The sequence below is a fragment of the Hydractinia symbiolongicarpus genome, chromosome 5 (assembly GCF_029227915.1).
Source record: "Hydractinia symbiolongicarpus strain clone_291-10 chromosome 5, HSymV2.1, whole genome shotgun sequence".
NCBI lineage: Eukaryota > Metazoa > Cnidaria > Hydrozoa > Anthoathecata > Hydractiniidae > Hydractinia > Hydractinia symbiolongicarpus.
In genome coordinates, this window is record NC_079879.1 from 20437629 (window position 1) to 20454271 (window position 16643).

General features: G+C 34.5%; 1 protein-coding gene across 1 annotated transcript; it reads left to right on the forward strand.

Annotated features, from left to right (window-relative positions):
- The first annotated feature begins 566 nt into the window (after nt 1–566).
- On the forward strand, nt 567–16324 carry LOC130645239 (myoferlin-like). The gene is made up of 31 exons (XM_057451160.1): nt 567–796; nt 2695–2750; nt 2825–3022; nt 3419–3618; nt 5078–5138; nt 5351–6218; nt 6354–6978; nt 8530–8725; nt 8812–8964; nt 9181–9506; nt 9637–9854; nt 9965–10315; nt 10404–10663; nt 10741–10890; nt 11120–11218; nt 11293–11454; nt 11535–11688; nt 11906–11973; nt 12048–12152; nt 12223–12348; nt 12422–12840; nt 12915–13048; nt 13125–13279; nt 13381–13469; nt 13976–14070; nt 14192–14334; nt 14429–14528; nt 14617–14789; nt 14871–14980; nt 15092–15239; nt 15417–16324. The coding sequence occupies exons 1-31, from the start codon at nt 697–699 to the stop codon at nt 15447–15449; spliced, it is 6075 nt and encodes a 2024-aa protein (XP_057307143.1). The 5' UTR covers nt 567–696; the 3' UTR covers nt 15450–16324.
- Nucleotides 16325–16643: the final 319 nt, after the last annotated feature.

Sequence of the window (16643 nt, forward strand, 5' to 3'; positions counted from 1 at the left end):
GCTTGCATTTGGCTAATGGGTTGAACACCCGCGTACCAGAAAACGACTTTTACACTTAAAGCCGAAACCCTCTTGCTAAAACGTGTCGTTTAGAATTTCAGCAGTGATATTTCTAATATCACTGCGTCGGCTGTTGACAAACCCACACAAACTCACAAATGCACACTGTTGATTATCTTCGGAGAGTAATTACGTATTTTATATAAATCGCATCGCGAAAGTACTGTTCATCAAGAGTAAGTCTATAATCTCTCAATGATAATAATGTCAGCCAAATAAACGATCCATTGTCTAGGTAGAACTTTAAAAACAACAAATCACTTGGGGCAGCTAAATTTGAAATTAGCCTTCCTATTTCATTAAATTGTGTACATGACTGCAGTCTATTTGTCTTCAAAACAGCGAATAGAATTTCTTCTGGTCTGATTTTTACACAATTACAAATATTGGGTCCCGAGTCCTAGCTTTATAATATCGGGTCCCGAGTCCCGGTCAGGACATGTGGTTCCCACTGTTCCAACTTCTAAAAAAAGCCCGCGGGAAAAACAAAATTAAAAATAAATTAAAATCGTCTATACGTGACGTGACTCAGGCAACAGGTGCGGAGATGAAAAAGTTCCTCTTTGGCTTTTTACTTCCTTTTTGCATTCATGGTTTTAAGCCTTCGTGCAGAAAGGAGGTAAAAGAAAGGCAGAGATGGCAACGAGTTTTAAAATTTCTAATATCAAGTGCACAGAATTGCTTAATATTGAAAAAAGGGGTACTATTGATCCCTTTGTCATTTTTAAGTACCTTGGTATGTTACGTTTTAGCTTTACACTTATTAACATTTTTGTTATTATGCTGCTGTAAGAGCCCTTTTATTAGCAAGCTGTCTATTTCTAACTTTGCATGGACTTTGCATGGAAAATTAAAGAAGCCATTTACAGTGCACTTAAAACTTTGTCAGTCCTTTTTTCACCGCATAAGACCAGCTAGAAACAATTTGGGGAAGTTTTCCAAACCTGGGTCCATGAATCCGTTCTGGAATGAACGGTTAATGACGTCACCAATATTTCCGTAACGGTTTGTCAAAAGTACATGATCCTTTACATTTTCTTGATCATTGTTTTAATATAACAAGAAGGCAATGGGTATAGAAATTTCCAAAAACAATTTTTTTGTGTTTTGGCGGGTCCTTGCTGATGTCAGCAAAATTTATAAACCCTTATATCTCTGTGGGTGTATGATCCTAAACATTTTTTTGTCAGCTATTTAAGCTCTTCACAATGGAGGCAACAAGTAAACAAATTAATAAAAAAAGTAATATTTTGTCTCGTGACGGGTTCAAGTCATCAAAATTTGAGTGTTCTCCTTATTGACTAGTAATACAATAATGGATGTGTTCATTTTTGAAGTTACCGAAAAAGTTATGTCTTATTTGTTGACTTTTCTAATGTTACAGCAAGTCATATATGCATCTGACTGGCGTCGATAGCATTTTTAAAATTAACGAAGTCATTGCATTGCACTTTTATGTATAAGGCCTTATATATACTTTTAAAAAAATGAGTGGAACTGCTTTAATAAATAGATTTATTTTAACAGTTCTCCTGTTAACAGTACACATTCACACTCTCTGGCATTTGAGAAAGTAGTAGAAAAGAGAATATTTTGCAAAAGTTTAAATAACAGGTATACAGCAAGGTAAATATACCAACTCTTAAAGTTTTTACCTGTGTACTGACCCAGTTCTATTGTCTTTCAAGTGATTCTAAAAACAATATATTTTTGTTTGCCTAATAAATATGGTGATGTAAATATGTTCCAGGGGGTGTAAATTGAGACTTCAAAAGGACAATGTTGGTGATTGTTTATAATGCACAAGTTGCTAGGTACCATTTTTAGCATGCACTAACATTTTAATTACTTGACATGACATGATGTGAAGGAGTGAGATTTTTATATATACCCTCATTTTTTTATAAGCATACGTACCCTCCAAAATAAGCACAACTGTAATCATCATTCAGCTTGTCAAAAATTTGTACTGAATACCAACATTTTTAGAGATAAATTTAGAGAAACATTCGAATTCTCTGCATATAATATGGTTGAAACCAGTATATAGTGTATTTAATTACATACAATAAATCGAAATAATCAAAACTGACATGCCTCTATAAAACATCACCTATGCATTGGAATAAGCATGATTACAGGCTCAAAATGAAAAATTCTTAAGCATACTGAACCTAAGTGGAAATTTACCATATGCTCATTAAAAAATAAGTGTATGATAACACAAATTACTTATTTTACCGATTTTTCTATTTATTTGGCATTAGAACATACAAAAAATTGAACTAATTTTGACTGTTTTGGCTATTTTATTATGTAATAAATGTGTCACATGATATTGCAAAAAGTAATATCCAGGGCGTTCTCAATAAAAACTTGAGCAAATTTATACTTTCTGTTTTAATTTCTATTCAAGACTTTTTCCTTGTTTTTATTGTTTTAGTTTCAAAATCAAACTCTTTAGTTTTAGATAGATCAAATGAAAAAAATTCCAATTATGTGACCAAAAAGGATTACATTTTTTGAAAATATGTAATTTATTACCAACTAAGGTTATATAATTTTCAACATCAAGTTGTTTTAAAATGAAAGATAATTCTTATTATTTTTAAAAGTGATTTATTGTCTTTGCAGGTGTTCAAAAGGAAACTGAAAAGAAGAACAATGAATTAAACCCAATCTTTGGAGAGGTAAATTGTAACAATTTTTAGTAATGTCACGAAAGCTTAGTCAAGAAACAATAGGAATATGATTTTTTTTATAGGTGTTTGAATTTGATCTTTCTGGTAAAGCTCTTGGACCTGAAGATTTTCTAGAGGTTACTGTTAAAGATTTCGAGTATTTTGCTCGAAATCGATTAGTTGGTCAAGCAAGTATTTCACTTACTCCGTTGTTAAACTCAGGTACAACAAGTGCACAATTTAGTGCTGCACTACATGATTCTAATGGACGACCAACAATGGTATGAGTAGTTTTTTGTAGTATTTATTTGCTGCTCACAACACAACGTCTACATAAAAAACCTTTGGATATCTTTCATTTACACGAGTTTATAATTTTTTTAATCTTTACTTTTGTGTTTGAGTCATAACAATAAGAATAATATAGCCTTTTGTTCCCATTGTAACATGATCAGGTAATTTATGACAAAAGCATTTTAATTTATATATTTCTTAATACATAATAAATTATTTTAACAACCGTTTTCCATACTCATTAACTTGATTAAAAATAATAATTTTGGTTGCTCCATATCATTCCTGAACAAAAACCAGCTGTCATCATTTTGGAATGAAATATAGTGACATTAACTGGTACTGTATTTACATTTTATTCTATAAGACTAATTTTCTACCAGGGTAAAATCACATTTCAAATTGACTACATTGCTCCTGCTGGTACTAAAAGAGCTGCAGGTGGTGGTGGAGATGACCGACTGAATGCAGAAGGTGTTCTTGAACACGCTAATGATAACGACGATGATGAGGATGCAACTCATATGCCTGATGGCACACCTATCGTGCCTGGACCAGAGGGAGACGAAATGCGTAAACAGAGGTATAAAAAATCAAATTTTTTCTGTTGTTGGTTGAGAAAGGCCTTTTAGTGATCCTCATACATTTATCAGAGACTCCTGGATCCTCAAATTTTATAATATGAGTTACTGATGTGAAATTTAACTTACACAGACTTAGAATTTGACTATTTTTCTTGATGACATTCCATCCGTCTTATTTTAAAGTTATTTTTTTCTTTCGGCATGGTACCATTAAGAATCTTTTTGCTCCAAATTTCTAGTTTCTTAATACAAATTCCGGTAATGTCACAAATTTTACTACTACCCCTTATACATTGAAAGTTTGAAAAAATAAAACTAGGAGGGGTTTGCTCTTCTTTTTGATTCAAACTGTGACTATATGTTGTTACCTTAAAAGTAAGCAGTGCATAATTATATGTAGGAGAAACAAAAAGGGGTTGGTAGTAACTCAATTTTTTGTCAGACTTGCAAGCATTGGGTACATAAGAAGTGCAGTAGTATTGGTGGAAGGTTAAGAGTTGACATTCAGTTTGTATGCAAGCGTTGCAAAGGTGAGATTATAGAGAATGAAGTATTTCCAGCTTTCATAATGTATACAACAGTGGCTTGTTAGAGATAGTTGAGAACTGCTGTTACTAAGGTGATATGTTCGGCAGTGAAAGGGGTGTTAGAAGCAGTGAAGCAGGAAGATCTTGACCGTTTAAAAAGGAATGATATGAGAATGGTTTAGGTGGATGTGTAATGCCAGTCTGAGAGACAGAAAGAGTTCAGATGAGCTAAAAAGCAGGCTAACTATCTGTAGAATTAAAGATGTTATCCAGATAAGAAGATTGAATTGGCTGGGGCTCTTGGAAAGAATGAAGGAGGATAATTGGGTAAAAAAGTGTAGAGACTTCATAGTTCCTGGAGCAAAACCCAGAGGCAGACCGAGAAAGACTTGGCAGGAGGTTATAAGGACAGACTTAATACAGAGGATGTTGAGTTTAGATATAATCAGTCTAGATCAGGTTGGAAGAGGGCCATTAATATACCCCGTCCAACCCATGCTAGCATGGAAAACGGACGTTAAGCCGAAAATGATGGTGATGATGATGAAATCAGTAATTGTGAAAGTATTTTTACAGTAAAATTTACTGTTTTATTAAATTTAACTCCCTACTTGACCTCAGTTTGTCAGTCAGGCCTTAAAAACATGGAAAACTTCTAAGTAAAAGTAGATGATAATAAAAATCTTGAAAATAAATGCCTTAAAATACATACCAAATAAATATACCTTTGTTTACAGTCTTTTTGGAAAGATTGAGTGTGCAATGATGCCATTTTCTTTTTATTCCTTGATTGTAATGCATTTTTTCTGTCTTAAAATACAGCATGAATTATTGCAACGTACCTTGACCTACAAAACTTGTCAAGTGCCTTGAGACTTAGGAACAGAAAAAGGTTATGTGGCTGTCAACAGTATTTATAAACTTTTTTTAGGAAACTCATGAAACGTAAACGAAGGCAGCATAACTTAGCAGATAAACTTACAGATTTCCAGGTTTATATTTATTTATAGCAAATGCAAGAACAGTATTTACACCTGGAAGAATATTTCTTGAAAATAGGATTTCCCTAGAAACTTTAAAATCATGTTGTGCAATGCATCTTAAAAACCTGAACTCATGGTTTCCTAAAATTTTCAGTGGAAGTTTAACTTGAACAGACATGTTTTTTGCTTTTTTTTACAACTTACAATTTTGTTTTTATTAGGTTCGTATCAAAATTATTAAAGGTAGACACCTTCCCGGTGGCAACATTAATCCAACTGTAAGAATTACAGTTGGGGAGGAAGCTAGACAGACACGTGTAAAGCATTCTTCAAACAAACCACACTTCAACGAAACATTCTTTTTCAATTTCAACGAAAGACCCAATGATATGTTTGATAAACTGATAAACTTTGAGGTCTTTAATGCCAAAAGTTTAATATCAGATGCTTTGTTGGGTACATTTCATTGTGATGTTGGTTTTGTTTATGATAGAGATGGTCATGCAATCATCCGAAAGTGGTTGTTAATGACAGCTCCTGAGGACAAGGACCCCAAAAAAGCGGAAGATGGACAAGCAAAAGGCTCTGCTTCCCAACCTGGTGGCCCCCCTGCTGGATATCTCAAAATCACAGCATTTATCCTAGGGCCTGGGGATGAAATTCCTTACAAAGTAAATAATGGTGAAATCAGTGAAGAAGAAGAAGATATTGAATCAAATCTACTTCGACCAGCTGGGGTTACATTGAGACCAGCAACATTTCTTGTCAAGATCTACAGGGCAGAAGATCTCCCCCAAATGGATACAGCTACATTCGAAGGTGTCAAAAAGCTATTCAGTTCTGGTCCTCCGAAAGATCATGTGGATCCTTATGCAAAATTTACATTTGCTGGGCAAAAGGCAAAAACAGACATCAAGTATGGCATCAATCACCCTGAATTTAATCAGGAGCTAAGAGTTTCCTTTAAATTTCCTTCCATGTGTGAAAGGCTGAAGTTGCAGTTCTTTGATTGGGATAGAGTTGGAAAGGATGATTGCATTGGTACAACATTCATTCCATTGTCAGCAATATCTGGCATGGGTGATGATGGTATGTTTTTCCTGTGTAGCCTAAATCACTGCTTAACATAATAATTTATACTCAGATTTGAAATGGTTTTTTAATGTCAGTCCACTTGCTTAATGGTCAATTAAAACAAATTTATCTTTCCACTTTTTACTGTAGGATTTTTACCCTCTTTTGGACCTTGTTTTGTAAATTTCTATGGATCACTACGAGAGTTTTCAAGCTTGCCAGATGAATATGATGACTTAAATAATGGTCGTGGCGAAGGTGTTGCCTATCGTGGTCGAGCATTAGTTAAGATTGATACTAGATTTGGTAATCATGCTAAAAAACCAGTGCACAATATCATGGCGCAGGAGCTTTTAAAGGTGCAAACATACATGCGTCGAAGGAAATACAAACTCTTTGCCAGCTTTCTAAGTGCAAACATGATTGCAGAATCAGATGGACCTGTTGAATTTGAAGTTAGTATTGGTAATTATGGCAACAAGTTGGACAGAACAGTTACGCCTCAATCATCCAGCACACCACCTACAAATCCAGTATTTGATGGAGCCAACTATTATTACTTGCCATGGAACGAAACGAAACCTTGCTGTGTTGTGGAAAGCCATTGGGAAGATATAGCATTTAGGCTTGAACCGATTAACATGCTGGAGAAATTAATTGATAAGTTGATGAAAAATATCGATTCTGTGAATTTGGCCATCAAAACTAAATCTCAACCTGCTGAAAAAGCTGGTCTATTAATTGATTTGTTAGATCAACTGATCTCTGACTGCAGGTAAGCATTAAGCCTTTCTTTTTCAATATTTTGCCAATTTTATTTGCTTGTCTGCTTTGTTAATACATTCACATCTGCATCAGTATTTTTTGAGTGCCAACATGAATTAGAAACAGTAAGCTCTTAGTATAAGGTACCCCTCATGGGGGGGACATCTTTATGTCCTGACGTCTGTTACCCTTTGATTTTGCCTTAACAAACTCTTACAGATCAGTTCAATAAAAAAACACCTTTAATATACAAAAAATCGTGGAGGAATGCAGTGTAAAGGAGAATACTGTTCCTACATGCGTTGCAATTTCTACTTGAAACAGAAAAACAAAATTAAATTTTTTATTTCCCCCTTTCTTTCTATTGTCTTCAAAGTTCTGAACGTTTCTAATTTGGATGTTTACCTAGCCATAACTCGTGTGGCATATTAGCCTGATAATTTGAAGCCTTTATGAGAACTATTGCTTCGAAATAAAACAATTTCTCTCATTGTTAAAATACCATCCAATAAGTCCACCTTTAAAAGAAATAAAAACTAAATTTAATAAAATGGTTAAATTTGTTTTAATTTTACGAACTGTTTTTTAAAATTGCTACAAACTTTGCTTTTGCTTTTAAATCTAAAATACAGGGGACTTATATTCTCTCGCCATCTTCAAGATTGTTTTTTCCTTTTTTTATAAATACTTTCCATAAAGAGCAAAATATATAATATTATTAAAACGTCCTGATTTTCCTCTTTTTAAATGTCCAGCTATTGTTCTTTTGACAGCTTTTAAACAAACTGCATGCTTGTCCACCACTAGATTTTTGGGTTTACGATGAACTCCGAAGTCCTGGCTGGTGACTCTATGTCTTAAACATGGTACCCTTTGATTTCAGTGTATGTGACCTTCTACGAGATAGTTTGCTAGATAACAACATGCATTATAAATGTAAACAAAAATTCGAAAATATTGCTTTTAAGTAGAATTTAATTTTTTTTTTTTATATTCGATGGTATTCAAGTAAACTAAGGACAAAATATAAACTTTATGTTACTACACGCAGAACAACCCCTACAATTCCAATTCTTTGGATAAGGTACAAGTAATTTACCAAAAAAAGATCCACTAAAACAAAACGCAAGTGAAACCCTCTAAAACATAAATATTAACATGTGTGTAATTATATATATATATATCAAATATTAAATATGTGTTGATCCCATAAATTAAGTCTATAATTGTGATACATCTCTTACTAAAAGCCTCTGTAAACTGTATGTACAAAGTAGGAACGAAAGGTACCAAGTGGAGCATGCAGAGTTGGTATGGTTGTGACATATGACATTTAGTGCTAAAAAGCAAATGTAATTAAAAAGAACAGCAAATAAAAATGGCAACTACAGCTTCATGAGCTCGCAAAAAGGACGCAACGGTATACTTGCATTTACTGATAATGAACAAGCCATTGATTGAATAATAGCAGTTCTGGGATATGAGCTTATAATACTGTCACAAAATTTAGGTAATAAAACCATTACCTGAAATTGTTAAAAGATGATTGACCTCTTTTTAGAACACCGTTACCTGCTTTTGATGCCACTTTAAATGGTGTAAATGAACTTGACTTGAAGATGCAAGAGATTCGCCAGGTTGAAATGGCTAATCTTGTAGATGAAGCTACCACCCTTCGTGAACAAGCAACTGACATTCATGAAGCCATGGAGGTTATTGATGGGTATTTAGGACGAGTAAGAGACCTTTGTATTGAGGTAGGTCAGTCTTCTTAATATTATGGGTATATAGTTAGTTGCCTTTACACTCTAATGTCATTAATTATTAGTCCTTTTCACTTTAGCCGCAAAACTCTATGCCAGATGTTGTTATTTCGATGATCTCAGGCAGTAAAAGAATTGCATGCTTCCGCATACCTGCTAATACAATCTTGTATTCAAAAAATTCTGCAGCAATGGGAATGAATTGTGCAAAATTACAGAATATTATTATGAAGGTAAGCTTACGTAAATTAATTTTTAGAAAGAGGTATAGGTGCATTCTTGGTCATACTAAATCATATTTATTCTATTTTTTTTTGCACCTGTACTATTCCTGCCTCTCTAATAAACCCACCAGTATTTCTAAGGTTAAAAAGATCATCCTGAGAGGCAAATACAACAATTAAACAGTTTAAAGTTTACTAATGGTTCTTGTGTTATTTTTGTTTAAGTATCCAGGAAAAGAAGAAAATGATGTTGAAGATCATCCTGTAGTCCCTGCCATATTAAGTGGCATCTTTTGGCTTGGATTGGAAGCAGACCAGGCTGCTTGGACAGATACTGACCAAATGGAAGGAGAGTATTCCGTTTATGCTGAAACATATGAAAATCAAAAAAAATATTTATTTGTTGATTGGACTTCCAAGGGTTGCCCAAGACCAGCATTCTCTGATGCAGAAGGAGACATAAGATTAAACAAAGAAAGTTTTGTACCACCAAAAGGATGGAAATGGGATGTTCCACCAGATGGCGAATGGTTTGTTGATCCAGAATTAAGGTATGTCTTATGTTAAGCTTCTTGCAATGTTTGCTAGTAAATGGCGGCCTCTAGTTATCCTTCATTAGCTCTTGCATGTTATTATTGAAAGATATAATACAATATTTACTTATTTGCACCATTTTTTTAGTGCTAACTATGATTCTGATGCAGGGCACAGAGATTTTGTACAAGATGCTTTTGAAAACGAATCCTGTGTACCCGGTGGTAATTGGGGAACATCTACAATTCCTTATACAAACATTCAAGGAGATCAGATTGATCATCGTGATGAAACAAAACTACCAGAAGGATGGGTTTGGGTGGATGATTGGAGGGTTGATGTCAACCGTGCTTGTGACGAAGAAGGTATGTTTTCAGTGCTTACTTTATTTCCTGAGAACCCAATCTTTATTTCCATTACTAAGTAATGCAAGTTGACCAAAGAGAATCTTTGAACACTTGTTATTTAATTACAGGTTGGGAGTATTGTGTTGAAGCAACGTTAGGTGGATGGACTTCTGTGTACAGATCGTATCATTTATGCCGTAGAAGACGTTTTGTTAGAACAAGACGTCTAGAACAAGATATGGAGAAGTTACGCAAGAAGGAGAAGGATGATACAAAGTGTGGCGAGGGATGGGAATATGCTCCTGTCTTTGGTATGAAATATCATTTAAAAAAACGCCATTTTGATATGGTGCGAAGAAGAAGATGGCATCGTAAAATGGTGAATACCGAACCTGGTGCTCCACCAGTGTTCTCCATTCAACACGATAAAGACAAACCACCAGTTCAATATATGCCCCGAATATTCCTGGCCTATGATAGTAAGATAACATAGAAAATTTTGCTGTTATTTTTAAGCTTTGCTCTATTTTTCATGAAAAAATGATTCATTTAATTATTAATTTATAGATCCACATAAATGGCAATTGCGATCATATCTCTACCAAGCTCGAGATATCCTTGGTTTGGATTCAGAAGGTGTTTCAGATGCCTTTGCCAAAGTTTGCTTTCAGAATGTCAGTAAAAATACAAGAGTTGTGAAGGAAACACTTTGCCCTGATTGGGATCAGACATTGTTGTTTGAGGATATGTCTTTGTTTGGGTCACCAAAAGTCATTGCTGAGAACCCTCCATATGTGACCATAGAATTATTTGACAAAGATCGAGTGGTATACATCTTTTAATTCCTTTTATTTTGTTAAAAAAATATCATTCATTTTTTAAGATATTGGGTTAGTTTTTTTAGGGTAAAGATGAATATCTTGGTCGTTGCTTTGTCCAACCTATGGTGCGGTTAAATGGATCAAACCCTCCAGCAGCACGTTTAATGTGGTACAACGTCATGAGAGGTGAACGACAGTGTGGCGAGCTTTTAGCTGCATTTGAGTTGTTTTTAGTAAGTCATATTTGTGTTAAAATGCAAACATGCAATGTGATAGCGGCTTCCTATAGAACGCATTTTCTCTCTTTCTTCAAGTACATTGTATTTATTTTTCGGTTACTTTCTTTTCAAAAATTGGCAACCCTTGTTGACCATATTTTATTCTAAACATTGTTTAAATGTTAACAACGTATGTATATAAATCTTTAATTTATTGTTAATATTTTTTTGAATTTGTATTTAGGATGAGGGTGCAGATTTACCATTCCCTCCTCCAATGAAAGAGAATCGATATGTAGTACCTAATGGAATCCGCCCCCTGATGGTGCGAACAGGCGTTGAGGTTAGGAATAGCTCTGCACATACCAATATGTGAAATTTTCAAGAAGAAATTATTTTTTTATTAATTTTTTTCAGATTTTATGTTGGGGAGTAAGAAATATGAAGAAGTATCAACTGGCGAATTGCACTTCTCCGTCAGCTACTTTCGAAATCGGTGGACAAGTTATCAAATCGGACACAATCAAAAATACAAGGAAAAATCCTAACTTTGTAAAGAATGTCTTCTTTATTGACATGGTAAGGTTTTTTGTTAAAACTACAAATTAAAATTTTGTTGAAAATTGATTTTATAACAAACGTTTACTTTGTTTCCGTAGTATCTACCTAAAGATCCTTTATACATGCCTCCTGTGAACATTAAAATTCGTGATCATCGTACTTTTGGACGTAAGCCAGTGGTTGGAAGACATATTTTAAAATCATTAGATTTCAATCTTCCACCAAAAGCTGATCCACCAGCAGAATCGCTAGGTATGTGTGTAGCCGGATTTCTATTTCCCCCAAAAAAATTTAAAAGCTGTAAAATTACCCTTTCTAGAACCTGGTTTTATTGATTGGGAGTTTTCATTGTGAGATTTGTTTAAAAAATAAGAACGAGTTATGAAGTCGAAATTCTACTTCTGACTGTTCATGAAAGTTGATTAATAGTAGCTACTCAAAAAGATTTAGTAAGCTGTTATTATTTTAGTTGATCCTATTAGGAAAAAACTTAAAAGAGACGTTACGTTGGACATAGAAGAGAAACAAAAGAAAAAGGTGGTGACCAACGTACCTTTTTTTCCTCTAATCAAAACTTTTTGTAGAGTTAACATTCGAATTGATACTTTTAGGAAATTGTAGAGGAACAACTTGATTGGTGGTCAAAGTATTTTGCATCGACTGGTGAAACAGCCAAATGTGGAGACTTTTTTAAAAAAGGACATCTACCTATACAGGTAAATGTCTTTACATCCTAAAACTCTCCTCCACTGACGTAGCTTATGAACGTTTGTATTGATGTTACAGATCTACCGAAAAGAATTGGAAGAAGTTAAAGAATTCGGAGAATTCGAAGACTTCGTTAAGTCGTTTCCATTAGAACGAGGAAAAGAAGATGATGAAGAAAATGATAGTGTGGTTGGAGAGTTTAAGGTTACACTGTCATAGCATTTTGTTTTTTCTTTGCTTAGGAAGGCCTTTCTATATCTATACCTGCAATTTTCAGGGCCTCTTCAAAATCTACCCCTTACCTCCTGACCCTAATGAGAAAATCAAGAACAAGTATTTCTCGAAAGTAAAAGACAGCAAGCCAGTTCCATGCACTGTTCGAGTTTACATTATTCGAGGCATTGAATTGCAACCCAAAGACCCTAATGGAAAAGCAGACCCGTTCATTGAGGTGGAGTTAGGCGACAAAAAGATATCCGATAAGGATAATTACATCCCTAATGAAATCAATCCATACTTTGGTGCATACTTTGAGTTAAAAGCTACAATACCATTATCTAAAGATTTAAAAATTAAGGTCATGGATTATGATCTGTTGACAAGAAATGACTTGATTGGGGAGACTGTGATTGATCTAGAAAACAGATATTTGTCGAAAGCTCGCCCCACCTGTGGTCTACCACCTGCTTACTACACGTGAGTGCACTGCTGCAAAGCTTTATTTGTTGAATTATTTAAAATTCTTTAACTTAACGTTGTTCTTTATTTAGCTCTGGACCATACCAATGGCGTGACCAAAAGAGTCCAGTTGAACTTCTTAATTCATTGTGCAAGTCCACACCACAGTACCTTAGCCAAACGCAGGTTGTTGTGAATGGCGAACTGATTAACCTTGAATACTTCGGTAAGCAATTAACTCATCGCCCATTACAGTAACTTTATTAACTCGATACCCATTAACAAACTTCTATTTATTTCAGAGAAAACACCACCGACCAACCCGCATTTGGGCCCACCAGACCAAAGACTTGCTTTGCATGTTCTAAACACACGAGATTTAACTGGTTCGAAATTAGTACCAGAACACGTAGAAACTAGGTCACTACGCAACCCATTGCAACCGAGTATGGATCAGGTGAGAACAAATGTTTCATCTCTCTTCTTCGAAATTCTGGATTTTTTCAATATATGGCTTTAACCTGCTAATATATTAACTTCTTTTCTATGTCTACTTAGGGTCAGCTTGAAATGTTTGTGGACATTTTCCCTCTCAGTCAAGGTCAACCTGGACCTCCATTTAATATTAAACCACGTAAACCGAAAGAGTGAGTTCGTTAGTACTTATTATTTCGGTCCCGTTTACCAGAAATATTGACTGAAATTGTGTATTTGCTATTATTTGACTGGTATAAAATCCCAAATTCTTATTCTAAAAAAATCAAAAAGTTAAAAATTAAAATTGATTTGTAACAAATACTGTGTTTGCAAGAAACGTTTAAATGTTGATCTTCCCTATTAACCGTTTAAAACAATAATATTCTCCCTATTTACAACTTTTCCAAAACCGTGTGACGACGTGCCATCTTCTCGTTAAATCAAGGAAAAACAACTTGACCAAATTTGTCAAGACAAATAGTTAAGATTGTTGCTACAAGATGCATGTTTTTAAAAGGCATGTAGCAGCAGATTTATCATCGCAAATGAATTTTCTGCCAAACTACAGGCGTTAAATCGTAAATTTCTCTCAGCGCCAACTATGGTAGCGCTTATGGAGACCATTTAAACAAATGTTTTGACAAAAAAGTCTCTGTATACGATTGCTGTTTTGTAGTTATCATCTTCGTTGTATCATTTGGAACACAGCAGATGTCCCACCAAGCGATACCTCGTTTAATGGCGAAAAAATGAGTGATCTTTACGTAAAAGGTACGTGATTGTACTTATGATACTAACTTCCAAAAGTTTATATGCTACTGAAAATTTGTTTACTATGAACCAGGTTTTTTTTAAAATACAGATAAAATAAATTATGTAATATAAATTTTAGGTTGGATGGAAGGCGGCGAGGATGACAAAGAAAAGACTGATGTGCACTATCGCTCCATGGGCGGTGAGGGCATGTTTAACTGGAGAATGTGCTTCCCATTTAAATACATGCCTGAAGAGAAAGTTATGATAGTGGACAAAAAGGTACATGCAGAGGGAAAACTGATTAACGGAGATCTTATGGTTAACTTGCCTTATCATATATCAGTTTACATTGCTGTCTTTACTGTTTTTTCAGGAGCATTTTTGGAGTTTGGATACCACAAGACAGCTATTGCCTCCAAAAATTAACATTCAAGTTTGGGACAATGATCTTTTCTCCGCCAACGACTTTATTGGTAAATTAACAAAATTTGCGCCTTCGTCTGTTTCCTGTGTCGTTGTGACTGTCTTGACGAACCTAACATATTTTTCATTCTTTTATAGGTAACCTTGAACTGGATCTGAGCAAATTACCACGACCAAAGAAACAGGCGAATAAATGCAATTTAGCAATGTTGGAAGACAACGCTGATACTATGGATTTGTTTATCGCCAAATCGGTCAAAGGATGGTGGATGATGGCTGAAGAGAACGAAGATGGCACCATGAAGAAAAAAGTAAGTCCAAGAGATTTCCTTTTTATCTGATTTTCCATTTTTATGGAAATTGCGAAGCACACAGTCTCTTAATTTTTTAAGGGTAAGATAGAAATGACACTTGAAATTGTATCTGATCAAGAAGCAGAAGAGAAACCAGCTGGTCAAGGGCGGGAGGAACCAAACATGAATCCTAAGTTGGAGGAACCAGAGTAAGTTCTTTACCTTGATTATCTCGATTGATTCGCATGAACCTGCTCTCGGTTCTTAAATACGTCACACTGTTGCATTTTCAATAAGAGTGAGTGAGCTTTTGTTTTTAGTCGTCCGAAAACTTCATTCTTGTGGTTCACATCACCATGGAAGACATTGAAATACGTCATTTGGAGAAATTATAGGTGGTTCATCATTGGTTTCCTCATCTTCCTGCTCTTGCTAGTGTTCATAGTGCTCTTCATGTATAGCGTACCTGTAAGTACTTCAGAAATATTCTTTTGTTTGTCGTCCTTCGGTCTGATACACCATGTTTTTGCTAATCTTGTTTGTGTAAAAAAAGTCAGTAAATTCTCGTGAAACTTGTTGTCTTTTTTAGTAGCTTTTTTTACATTATGTAACTCGAGGTAACGCTAGTTTTATTTTATTTTTCAGGGAAATCTTGTCAGAAGGATATTTGGAACCTAAATTCTCACAGGTTGAAAGAATGTGTGATCGGACTTTTATGTGGACACAATAAACGAATATTGCAATTTACTTTTGGGTTTTTGTTACAGTTATGAATCTCATGTTACACATTTTTCCGCGTAGTAAACACGCCTAGAAAATCTCTTTTTTGTGCAGACGAAATCCTTTTCTTTAAAACAATTCGTCTGAAGTAGTAAGACCGATTTGTTGGACGTGGATTAGATATTTTTTGTTCTATGCATATGACAGGTAATGATTTATTTTGTAATGTTTTAAAGTTATACACGGCATTAAACACTGAGAGTATGAAAGTATGGAAGTTTCATCCTAAATTACTTTAATCGAAACCAGTGTGTTGCTGGCGTGTGTATCGAAAAGCAATTTTTTTGTATATCGTTGGTAAATTTTTGTAGTTTTTTATGGAGAGTTTCTGTATTTGTTTAATATTTATAGTTTATTTATATTTTTTAATTTTCCACGATCATTCGTATATTTATTAATTTTCCATGATACTTTTGTATATTATTAATTTTCCATGGTAGTTTTGATGAAAGGATAAAAGGTTACAAAAAAAATGTTATTTGTTACACAGCCTGCATTGCTTCCTTTGTGATGGTTTTGTGGTTAGCTCGGATATTTCATGTGTTGGTGCAGATGCAATTCCCACTTACTCTTGCTCGATGTGGTGTGAACAAATCCCTACAACGTATTAGATTAACCGTAAAGGGCCCTGTACGGCAGACCAGGAAGTTACAGATTCGCGTAGAATGCAACAACGTTAAAAATGAAGAACAGGAAAATCCAGTCATACTCTAGGCAATAACGCTAAATTCCCCAATGCTTGGAAGTGGTCGAAATTTTTTGCGAAAAATAATGGTTACGATATTCAATTGCATATTTGTTTAGACGGCAAATACCCCGTCAGAACACCATCTTTTTCCACAATAATAATGACGTCATTCAAATTTACTTTGGCGTTTGAGTTTCTGTAAAAAGGATTTCTACTTTATTTAACTTGTATTATTCTTGACGAAAAAAACAAACTGGTTTCCAATGCTGTACTACGCGATATCACATAAGCGTAACATAAACCTAGGGACGAGGTTGGAATCATAAAAAAACCGGTCACTTAATAAAACCGTGGATTTCTTTTTTAACTGCAAAAGAATGGTTCAAGTTTAAAAAATAATCACG

Bases quoted from the DNA above. Each gene is read 5' to 3' on its own strand.
- LOC130645239 (XM_057451160.1), top strand. From the start codon at position 697: ATGGCAACGAGTTTTAAAATTTCTAATATCAAGTGCACAGAATTGCTT. The intron at 13,280-13,380 runs GTGAGAACAAAT...ATGTCTACTTAG, and splicing joins TGCAACCGAGTATGGATCAG to GGTCAGCTTGAAATGTTTGT. The intron at 14,529-14,616 runs GTAAATTAACAA...ATTCTTTTATAG, and splicing joins CTCCGCCAACGACTTTATTG to GTAACCTTGAACTGGATCTG.